The sequence below is a fragment of the Terrapene carolina genome, unplaced genomic scaffold, assembly GCF_002925995.2.
Source record: "Terrapene carolina triunguis isolate 2854851 unplaced genomic scaffold, T_m_triunguis-2.0 Scaffold227, whole genome shotgun sequence".
NCBI classification, from domain to species: Eukaryota; Metazoa; Chordata; order Testudines; family Emydidae; genus Terrapene; species Terrapene triunguis.
This window is the reverse complement of record NW_020664578.1, coordinates 5,111,929-5,123,424: the sequence shown is the minus strand read 5'-3', so window position 1 is coordinate 5,123,424 and position 11,496 is coordinate 5,111,929. Positions and strand designations below refer to the sequence as shown.

The 11,496-nt window shown below is 61.1% G+C and overlaps 1 protein-coding gene across 1 annotated transcript in view; it reads right to left on the bottom strand.

The window, feature by feature from the left end:
• Positions 1 to 9,716: 9,716 nt before the first annotated feature.
• Positions 9,717 to 11,496, bottom strand: part of CELF3 (CUGBP Elav-like family member 3) — a 39,039-nt gene continuing 37,259 nt past the window's right edge. The window contains exons 4-5 of the mRNA XM_026656247.1: positions 10,409 to 10,552; positions 9,717 to 9,844 (exon numbers count right to left, since the gene is read on the bottom strand). Of these exons, the coding sequence (XP_026512032.1) occupies positions 9,717 to 9,844; positions 10,409 to 10,552 (272 nt within the window). The remainder of the gene's footprint in view (positions 9,845 to 10,408; positions 10,553 to 11,496) is intronic.

Genomic DNA, 11,496 nt, shown 5'->3' with positions numbered 1-11,496 from the left:
TCTGGGCAGCGCCTGGCACCATGGGGCCCTGATCTCGGTTACTGTGTCTCTGGGCAGCGCCTGGCACCATGGGGCCCTGATCTCGGTTGGGGGCACCAGCGGCTATGACAGCAGCAGTACCGTATCACTGTTGAGTGTGCAGTTGCTCCCAAGCAAAAACCATCACAGGCTCAGGGCTGCTTCCCCTGGGTTTCAAGCGCAGGGCTGGCATTTTCAGAGGGCCGCTGTGCAGAACCAGGGAAACGGGAAATGAGCCAAGGCCGGCTGGGGAGGAGATGCCGCGGCAGGTCAGGGGGCAGCCGGCAACTGGTTGGACGCAGCCCCAAGAGCCCCCTTAGTCAGAACTGTTGCCCCCGATGGTGCGCGGAAAGTTTCTTTGCCTTCTGCCACCCAAAGGACGCTGCGGCTCTCAGTGGGGCGCGGCGGGAGGTGAAATCGGCTTCTCTGGCTCTTCCTGGCTGGGCCAGGATTTGAAAACAGCAAATTTTTAACCATAAAGGAGGAGAAAATCCACAGGGCGGGAAAACTGGGTGGAAACGAAGCAGCGGCCGAGGCCCGGAAATCCATGAAGGGGGTTCTGCCTGGGCCGTGGAGTCAGGGAGCGGATTGTGCATGGGGTGGGGGCTGAGAGTTGTCTGAAACTGCCTGCCTCGATTGGCAGGGGGAGGGAGTGCAGGTGGGGCATCAGCCCAATGGAGGCCGGGGGGGTCCCAGTGTTGCCATGTGGTAGCCCCCACTTGGCTGCTGGGTGTAGGAATTGCTGCCCCTTCTTCCCCCCCCCCCCGCTATGCCCGCCGCAGCCACTGTGGTTTGCCCCTGGATGCTGTGTTGAGGGATAGAGGTGGGGAGGGCATGGGCCTCTCCTCCCCCCCCACCTCCGGGCCCCAGCCAGGCGGTAACCAGCCGCAGAGGCAATCAGAGAGCCCAGGGGGGCTTGGGGCAAGGCTCCGGGATGCAGGGGGGAAGGCCAGCTTTAATCCCCCCCCCACCCCAGCATTCCCACCCCTGGCCGGGCTCCCGGGTTGACCAGAATGGTGGTGGAGGATCCCAGCTGGAGGAACTGGGTCCCCAGGAAAATGACATAGCGGTGCCCCCCCATGGCCAGCCCCCCGCCCCTGGAATCAGAGGCACCCAGCTCTGGCTTGCAGTGCCCTCTGCTGGCTCTGCTCCCCCTCTCCCGTGATTCTGCAGCTTCCCCAGTGTCTGGCTCCCCCTCCCAAAGGCCTTGGGTACTCGGAGCCGCTTTTGGTCCCGTTTGGTGAGAAGAAAGCTCAGAGGAGGGACCCCCACCCCCACCTTCCAGCTGGGCACAGCGACAGGGCCCTTCTCTCCCCCCCCACCCCCACCTCCGGGGCAGGCTCAAGCCTTCCAGCTGATTCCCTAGGGCTGGGCCCAGTCTGTCTCTCCCCCCACCCTGGGCTACGGTGGCAGGAATTCATGGCTCCCGCGGGGGCAGGGTGGATCAGTGCTGGGGGGGGGCTCCTTTCCCCTCCCCCCACTGTTGATGAGGCAGGGCCGAGATTACAGGTGAAACGCCTGCCCCCCCACCCCCAAACTGCAGGCTGCTGGTGGGGCTAGGTGCAGCCCGGGGCCGATGGGTGGAGGCAGGCGCCTTCGGTTCCGCCGATCGGGTTCGTCCTCCCAGCTGACAGGTCAGGTGCCCGGGATCGGTGCCGCGATGAGGCACAGGCTCGGGATGAGCTGCAATGGGTGGGGGAAGGGGGGGGATGGGCCAGGCAGGGGCAATCTGGGGGCTCCCTCCTCCATTGAGCTCCAGACCTGGGGGGGGGGGGGGAAGGGGGGGGGGGTGGAGAAGAGAGAGAGGGAGAGTTAAAGGCACCCCTGGCCGCACAGCTCCAGACCAGAGCGTGGGGGGTCGGGTCGCAGGCTGGCACGTGCACAGAAGGGCACCAGCCGGTTCGAGTCCCCCCACGTCCCAGAGATGGCGCCATTTAGACACGGGGTGGGGTTGCCTGTCACCCCACTGCAAAGGGTGGGCTGGGACTTTGGGGGGGGGGTGGAATGAAGGGAGGAAAGGGTGATGGGTAGGAGGGGACACCAGTGGGGGAGGGAAGGGGACTATGGCTGGGTTACCAGGTGCTGCCGGTTGGCTGAGAGTGGCACCCCAAAGCTGTCAAGGGGAACCAAAAGTTGGAGTAGCAGGGGGCTGTGAGTTGGCACCGAGGGGCATCAACAGAGCTGTGGGGGGAGGCGAGCCGAGGCCTGGGAGAGCAGGGGGCTGCGGGTCGGGCGTGAGCGGCATCAGCAGAGCTGTGTGCAGGGGCCACGGTTGCAACTATTTGAATATTCCAGTTGAAATCCAGGGATTCTCCTCTCCCCCCGGCCCCCTGTCTGCATCACCCCTGGCCCCCAGGCCGCTGACAGGGGCTCGTCTCCCCGAGGGGCTGGCGGGGTGTGGGACCAGCCAGCTGGGGCCTGCTGCTAGGTGGCCAATCGTGCGGCACATCCTTGGGCCCCCCCACAGCCCAAATAACCCCGCCCCTCCGTCCTCCTGGCACCGCCCTGAGCTGCAGGGCCGGCTGAGGGAGCCCCCAGAAAAGCCTGGACATGCTCCCACGCCTGCCCCAGCGGGGACGCCCCTGCAGGAGCGACCGGCATCACCCCAAGCGCTGGGCCCAGGGTGAATCCCGCCGGGGGCGCTGGCTGGTGGATCCTCCCAACAGGGCTAAGACATCTAATACCCCCCCCCCGCCCCCATAAAACCCAGTGCCCATCTAATACCCCCCCACCCGCCCGCATTCACCACCATGGCCTGCCAAGGGCCACACAACGTCCACCCCAAATGTAGCCCCCTTGGCCGGTCAAATTCCCAGACACAGCCGCTCCCCCCCACAGCACTGCACCAGCTCCTCTGGTTGCTAAGTAACAGCCAATCAGGACTCTCCTGTAGCAAAGCTGCCAAAGGGGGTGCGGGTTGGGGGGAACTGCTGGAGCCATGCCAGGGATGGAAGGGCAAAGGGGGGGGGATATGTGTGTGTGGGGGGGTGATGTTGGGGTCAGCTATAGTAGAGAGGCTCTGGGAAGGGGGGTGTGGGGGGCCGGAGCTGCCACTGCCAAGCTGGGCACATGGGCGGGGGCCTATGCCTCCTGCCCCTTGTCCACTCAGCCGGCACTAGCCGCTGTCAGCTGGGGAGGGTGTGGGGGGGGTGAAGTTGGCCTGAGTCTGCAGTGTATGGCGGCGGGGGGGGGGGGGGGGGGATCATGCCCAGTCACAGCTGAGTTGGTTAAACCCAATTCTGCACCCATCTAACACGTGCCCCTGGGGCTTACAGACCCTGCCAGTCCTAGGAGGTGCTGGTAAAAGGGGGGTGCAGCCCACCCCGGGCAATGGGGCATCTCTCCCCAGGTCTGTTCAAGGGTACAGTCCCCCCCCCCCAAGCTATTCTCTCAGGGAGCTCCCAGCCTGCAGTGCTGCAGGGCATCTGCCGGACTCATGGCCACCCTGTTCTCGGGGGGCGAGGGATGTCTTGGGGGGGTTGGTTCCAGAAAGGCCAAGGTCTGGCCCAGCAAGACACCCATGGGTGTGACCCTCTGCCAGGCTCTGCACTGGCGCTCCCCCGCCCTGCGCCCACACGGGGAGGGGGGATGCTGGAGCCCTGAAGGGTGGTTCATTAGAAGGCTGGTGAGGAGCCACTATTCAGACCCCTCCCACAGCCAGGGATCGAACCCAGGCGTCCTGATGCCCTGCCCCTCCCCCAATCACTACACAGCCTCCTGTGTGCTGCTCACTGCATGACACGGATCATGTTTCCCGTTTGACTCTGATGTCACTTGGACCTGAGAATTTCCCCGCCCCCCACCTCCTCCTCTAAAAGTTGTGCAGTGGTGCTGTGCAGTTGTTATAGCCAGTCCCTGTGTCCCACTCCAGAGGCAGCTGCATTTTACTAGTGTGTGTGTGTGTGTGTGTTGGGGGGGTGCACTCTATATAAACAGCTGCCATACCCTGCCCCAGCATGGCTGCATTGTAGCAATGATGCCCTGATCCCCTCCATAAACAGCGGCCATGCCCTGCCCAAGCGATGGCTGCATGCTAACAGTGGGTGCATGAGCTCCGTGGAGCCAGCTGCAGTGCCCCACCGCAGAGGACATGCCCCACTCTCCTATGCCTATTCCCTGCACGGTGACTAGAGGCCTGGGAGACAGGAAGGGGGTGATGGGTTTCCTACTGTGGCCCAGGTAGCCCCTGCGCCGTGCTGCTGTGTTGGGAATCCAGGTGGCAAAGAGGGAGGCGGAAGGGACCCCCCCACTCCGGGCCTGCAAAGAGGCACTTTAACTCCCCCAACACACACACACACACGAGGCGCAGAAACAGGCCCGACCCCAGGTCAGCTAAGGCCAGGAAACAAACAGCAAACGTGACACAAGCAATGACCCAGCGACCAACAAAAAAATGTTCTAAGAGATGGGGTGGGGAGGTCAGGGGGACAATCAGACCAGAAAAATAACAGAGGAGGGACTGAACTAGCGACTAGGACAAGAGGACTTGTACACTGGTTTGGGTTTCGCAGCTGGGGAGGGGAAGAAGGTTTTTTTTTTTTTTATTTGGACCGGGGATTTCACCGAACGAAAACTACTGTCCACTGAGACCACCAGCAAGAGAAAAGACCTCACGGCACAGCCAACCACCGCTACGGCACAGGGACGTCATGCACTCGCTAGCTCTGCTCACATGACGTGGAGCCAAACACCACCAACCACAGGGGACAAGGAAGCGGAAGAGTCCCGCGAGCGAGATCAAGATACAACACTTCGGTCGGTCCAGCGGATGCAACTTACAAGGGGGCGGAGCTACGGCTCTTGTGACAGCGAAGGATGGCTAGCGACAGAGGCGTCTCAAGATATGATTGGTAACCCTGCCGGGGTGGGGGGTTAAAGCAGCAAAGAAAGAAAACGGGATTTGGGATTTTTGTTTTTGTTTTTTGGTTTTAAATAAGAAAAGGGGAAAGGTCAAGTCAGCTCTGTCTGTAAATCACCTTGTTTCTTACACAGTAAAAGAGACACAATATGGTTTGTTTCGGACCATTTCCCCCCCCCCCACCCCCCCAAACCCCTGCCCTGGGGATGTCACCGCCGGGAACTGCTGTGTTTTGCTCTGTCGTGCGTCCGGGAAAGTGCAAAGCCCTGGCACTGATTGGGGGAGGCCAGGGTTGGGAACCCGTCAAAGGCCTGGCTCGCCAGAGGGCTCAGAGCTTTGATGGGGTCTCTCACTGGCTGCTTTGCCAGACGTCGGCCCTGGGGGGATCTATTCCTGGTTCCACTGAACCAGGACAAGCCACTTCTCCGGGCCGTTTCCCTTTTGCCTAGACAGAGCTCTTTGGGGTGGGGGCGGGGTGGGGGGGCTGCCTTTCCCTCTGGCTGTGCAGTGCCTGGCAAGCTCTGGTCTGCAGCCTCAGCCTAGGGCTGCAATACAGAAAGTAGCGCTATCATGGAGCTGGGTGTTTTGGGTCTGTCCCAGTGCCAGGGGCGAGGGGGGGGGGGAATGTTGGAGCTCGGAGAGGGGCTGATGCCTGCTAACCCTAAGGGGGGGGCCGTTGTCTGGCCCCACAGTCACTCGCTGGTCCATGCTCACTGGCCTTCCAATCGCCTCTCCCTGCTAACCCGCTTGCCTCCCTTTACCCCGACCCTCAGCTGGTACCAGGCCTGATGGGCAGCGCGCGAGTGATGGGGCCCGGGTCCTGTGGGTAGCAGAGGCTTGGGGGAGGGAACCTGTGAGCCTCAGCCCCATGCCCCCCCGATTCATGCCCGAGGCTCCTTTTTTCCCAGCAAAGGAGGAAAAAAAAGATGAAGAAAAAAAGAGAACGAGAAAATAAACGGATGAGAAGGAACGACACGGCTGATGGGAAACGGGCATCTTCATGCCACATGCAGCGGGCGTGCCTCATGCCAGCTGGTTAGCTGGTTACCGCACCGGTGTGTGTGGGGGTGCACGGCTCTGGGGGGGGTGCAGGGCTCCGGTGCCAGCCTGTCCAGGCCCCGGGCACTGCACCCTGTGACCAGGTTGCTCCAGCAGCTCCGGCGGGCGGAGGGAGAGACACAGAATATGGGAGTCAGGGACCCATCTGAGAATGGCCCTGGGTGAGATGGATAGGATGCTGGGGGAATGGGGCGTGGGCACCCCAGGATCTCGGGCTGGGGGGAGGGACTGGGACCAGGGCGGGGGAGGCCTCCACGCTAGGCCTGCTGTCCAGTGGCAGGGTGCAGGGACCACGCTATCGACCAGCGGCACGGAGCCCCAGAGCCGGGACCCATGTGCACTTTGCTGGCCTGATCTCACCCCACAGGAGTGGGATCAGGTCCCCGCTTCACTCCCCAGGGGCGGCTTTCTGCCCCATGCTGGCATACAGCTGGAGCAGCCAGGCTCCAACTCCGGCTCTCGGGCCTGGAGCAGGGGAATGAGGCCTTTGCAGGGGCTGAGCTGAATCTGGTGCTAACCGACGGGGGTGACTGAGAGATGGGGTCAGCAGGGGCTGGTTTGTACCCCCGCCCCTGCAGCTCTGCCAGTGCCCCTCACTCCCGACCCGCAGCCCCCTGCTATCCCAGCCCTGGGCTCCCCCTCTGTGGCTGTCCTCTCCTCACCAAACTGTTTCGGACAAACGCCTGTAATCCAACCCGCCCCGTTCTCCCCAGCAAGCGGCTCTGTCCCAGTGCCCACGTTTCCCCCCGCACACCGAACACCCAGAGGCTGGCGTTTCCAAACACGAGGGCCCAGACCAAGGCATGGGGCGCGACTCCAGAGGGAGCTGCGGGTTCTCTGACCCCCAGGCCGTTCAGTTAGGGGGCCCAAGCCTGGCTCGTGTTTGTAAATTTCAGCATCAAGGGCACCCCTCCCCCCCCGCTACCCCCAAGACTCATCACCCTGCAAAGCAAAGCCCATCGGCTTGGGCAGACTCCCAGCCACTGGGGACCCACTGGTCTGTTCAGCCTAGATCTCCCCTGCCTCCGCTGACCGAGGCCCAGCAGAACACGAGCCCAGCCGGTGAAGAGAGAGCACAGGGAGGGACTGTGGCGTTCTCTAGGCACCGAGAAACAAAGGATGGGCTTGCAGAGAAGGGCCTGGGCTGGGACCCAGAAGACCTGGGCTCAAATCCTTCCTCTGCTACAGATTTCCTGTGTGACCTGGTCACATCACTTTGTTGCTCTGTGCCTCAGTTGCTCATCTGTACAATGGGGTCAATAACCCTGCCTCTCCCCCAACTCTTCGTTTATTTAGACCATAAGCAACTTGGGGCAGGACCTGCCTCTCACTGTCTGTGCAGCACCTGACACAACAGGGCCCTGACCTCAGCTGGGGCCTGTGCAGCGCTCGGCATGATGGGGGCCCTGATCTCGGCCAGGGTCGGTGCAGCGCCCGGCACAACGGGGCCCTGCTCTCAGTCGGGGTCTGGGCAGCAACGGGGCCCCAATCTCGGCTGGGTTCTAAGAGTGAATGCAATGCGGATTACAGTAAATCCTTAAAGAAATGGAGCCTGCCACTGCGAAGCAGTTAAACCCGGCCCCGGTGCTGTCCCTCTGTCTCTTTTATGTGCAAAAAAGAAACTCAGGTCAATGACAAAGACGCCACGAAACAAATGAACAAGCAAAAAAACCAAACCAAATCAAACCGATGCAGAACGAGAAACAACCCCCGTGAGCCGCGCACGGAGAACAGGTATCAGAATAAAAGCAGGATACGTTCACGTGCCACAACACACACAGACACGCACAGACCCCGCCCCCTGCCCCACGCTACGCCGCGCTGGGGGTCTTCACCTGGCTGAGACAGGGCTCTGCGCAGCACAGCCGGAAAGAACTGCTAGCAGGAGGTTATGTTCTTCTTTCTTAAAATACAGGGTGAAAGTCTGTTATACGGATCTCTAAGATAGACGGGGGTGGGGTGGGGGTCGGGCTACATGCGCGACAGCTATGGAGATATCGTGCATTATGAGTGGGGGGGGCCGCATTATTATCACTGTTATTTTAATGCTTGATCTGGTGGGACTTTGTCGTGTTGTGGCTTTTCCTTCCACGCTGCATAAAAGCCTTCAGGGTCATTTACTGCCCTGGCGATTTAGCCAATGGGTTCTTTGGAGCGGGACAGTGGCTCATTCTGTGTCTGTGCAGCGCCCGGCGCACTGGGGCCTTGATCTTAGCGGCTAAATAGTAATCCCGTGTGTGCACGCAGGAGGGGTGCGTTTCTGCCCTCTGCTGGGGGGGGGGGGGGAGCTGGCGCGGCTCCGAGACACTTGGTTATTTGAACGGCTCGATGAACAGGTCAGGGAGCGGCTGGTTGCAGGTCTCCTGCTTTCTCGTTGGAACGGGAAACAGCGCGGCAACTTTGCAAGAAAAATGTAAGTTTTGTCCAAATGTCACATGTTGCCACGTCCCACGTGCCCTGATTCCAGCCAGAGCTGGTCAGACAACGTGTGTGTGTGTCTGTCCATGTGTGTGACATAGGGGCATGTATGTGTGTGTGTATAAGCATGCGTGTGTACATGTGTGTGTACATATGTATGTGTGCCCAAGGGCATGTGTAGCTGTGTGTGTGTGTGTGCTCATGTGTGAGTGTGTGGGGGGTGGGGTGGGTGCCTGTACACTGCATGTGTGTATTTATATGTGCGTGTGTAATATGTGTGTGCCCTTGAACGTGTGCATGTGTCTCCATGTGTGTGTATATGCGGATGTATCTGTGTGCCCGCGTATGTGCGTATACGTGTGTGCGTACGTATGCCCATGAGCCTGTTCTGTTCATTCCCTCTGCGGCATCTGGCACTGGCCACTGTCGGCAGACAGGATACTGGGCTAGATGGACCTTTGGTCTGACCCAGTATGGCCGTTCTTATGTGTATATGTGTGTGTACACATCTGTGTTTGTGTGTGTGTGTGTGTGTGTGTGTGCAGGAATATATGTGTGTGCCCATGTGTGTGTACCCAGCTGCATGTGTGTGTGCCTGTGTGTGCTTATGTGTGTGCTTATGTGTGTGTATCTGTGGGGACCTGTGTGTGTCTGTGTGTGCCCACATGCATATATGTGTGGTCACACATACCTATATATGTGCCCATGTGCATGTGTAAAGGTATGTGCCTGTGAGTGTGTGTGTGGATGTGTGTGTGTATCTGAGTGTGCCCAGGCATGTATCTGTATGTGCGTGTGTGTAGCTGTGTGTGCTTGTGTATGTGTGTATAGCTGTGTGCGCCCGTGTGTGTGTATCTGTGTGCGCCCGTGTGTGTATCTGTGTGCGCCCATGTGTGTGTATCTGTGTGCGCCCGGGTGTGTGTACCTGTGTGTGCCTGTATCCGTGTGTGTGGATTTTTGTGCCTGTGTAGAGGGGGAATCACAAAAATGCCATTGAAATTGGTCGGGGCGCACTGAGGACAGTCCGCCCTGGTTGACAGTCGCGCCGGGAGCAGGGGGACCCGTCCCCCGCCACAGCCCCCGTACTGCACCCCCCATTTTTCCAGGGCCCTCGGCTCAGTCCTGCCCAGGGCTGGGGGCTGTCGCCCTCTTGTGGCCAAAAGGCCCCAGGGCTGTACACCCTGAGAGCGAAGCCGCCCAGCGTTACCCCAGGGGGCTCTGTCCGGCGGGAGGTAACACAGCCAGGGCCTCACCCCCACACTCCCATTACGCAGCAGCTCACCAGCCCAGCCTGCTGTGCCCCCCCCCAGCTGTGTTTGGGGGTCCCTGTGCACGGGGGGGGGCAGGGCACCCACCTGGGGCCTTAGTACGGCCGGTTGGCGTCTTTCGGTCGCTTGAGCTGCACTTTCAGGCGCTTCATGCCGATCTGGAAGCCGTTCATGGCCTGGATGGCAGCCTGGGCGCTGGCGGGATTGTCAAAACTTACGAACCCTGGGGAGGGGGTGGGCGCCGGGGAGGGGTAGAGAGGCAGGGGGAGAGGAGGGGGGCAGAGAGAGGCAGAGAAGGCTGAGTGGCCCTGGGAGATCCAACTAGCCCTTTGTTCATGGCTAGGGCAGTGCCCCCGTGGGTGCCTGGCTCGGGGTGGGCAGCGCCGTACCCGGAGGCTCAGCTTGGCACCAGGGCTGCGGTATGCCCAGCTGCCCCGTCCTTGGGGGCCAGGAACCCGGGATCTCCTCCCCGAGGCTCGGGTCTGGGGGCATCTATCGGTGGCAGGTAGAGGGTGCCCGACGCAGGGTTTGCTCCCCGGTGCCAGCTGCTGTGGGTGACAGGAGACGGGGCTAGGAGAGCCCTGGTCTGGGCAGATCCGCTGGGGAAGCCAGCTCCGCATCAGCCTCAGTGTCAGCCCCTGTCTACAAGAGAGGTCGCAACAATCCTTTGCCTGGGAGGTCGGCCCCTCGCCCCGGTGCCCACTGGCTGAGTCGGCTGCTCAGCGGGCCGGACACTGGCCCACAATGCAGCAGGAAGGGGCCGGGGAAGCCCATTGGCTGGCCTTACCGAAACATTTGCTCTGATTGGTCGCCCGATCCACGAAGACTTTGGCAGAGATGACATTCCCGAAGGGCAGGAACATCTGCAGGATCTCGGAGTCAGTGAACTCCTGGGGCAGGTGGTAGATGAAGATGTTACAGCCCTCGGGGCCTGCGGGGAGGAGGCGGGTGAGAGTGGGCGGGTGCTCAGGACACGCCACACCCTTGGGTTCCCTTAGATGCCCCCATGCTGGGCCCCCATTCTAGATCCCCCACACACCGGGCATCATTCTAGATACTACACACCGGGCCCCTTTCTAGATTGCACACACTGGGCCCCATGCTGGGCCCCCATTCTAGAGCCCACACAGTGAGGCCCCATTCTAGATACTACACACCGGGCCCCTTTCTAGATCACCCATGCTGGGCCTCCTGTTCTAGATCCTCCATGCTGGACCCTCCCCAGAGCCTTCTGCTCTGGACCTCCCACCCTGGACTCCTCTATACCCTTCACTCTGGCTACCCCAGTCTGGACCCCCCCATTCCAGACCCCCCGTCGCTCTGGACTCCCTGTTCTAGACCACTCTATAGCCTCCAACTGTGGACCCCCACATCCTCGACCCCTCTAGATCCCATGGATCTGGACCCCTGTAGATCCAACAGTCTGGACCCCCATTCTAGACCTCTCGTTCTGGACTCCCCAGTGTGGACCCCTCTAGACCCCCCCTGCTCTGGACCCCGTGTTCTAGACCACTCTAGATCCTCTCATTCTGGCCCCCATTCTGGATCCCTGTAGCTCTCCCATGCTCTGGACTCCCTCTGTGAAGTGTTGGGGTCCTCAGGGAAGATGTGGGAGTCCTGAGGTGCACAGTGAGGCAGGTCCTTGGTGACCCCAGGCCACATCTGCCCCCTGCAGACCTCTCCCTACTGAGAGGTGTTGGGGCAGGGCTCCTGGCATTGACAAGGGATGTGAGGGGCCCAGGGGCACAGCTGGGGGTGGTTTCAGGGGGACAGGGTCTGGGGGCGCTGGGGGGATGATGGGGTGGCGGTGCCTAGGAGGTGCTGGGGGGATGATGTCAGGGGGCGGTGCCTAGGAGGTGCTGGGGGGACGATAAC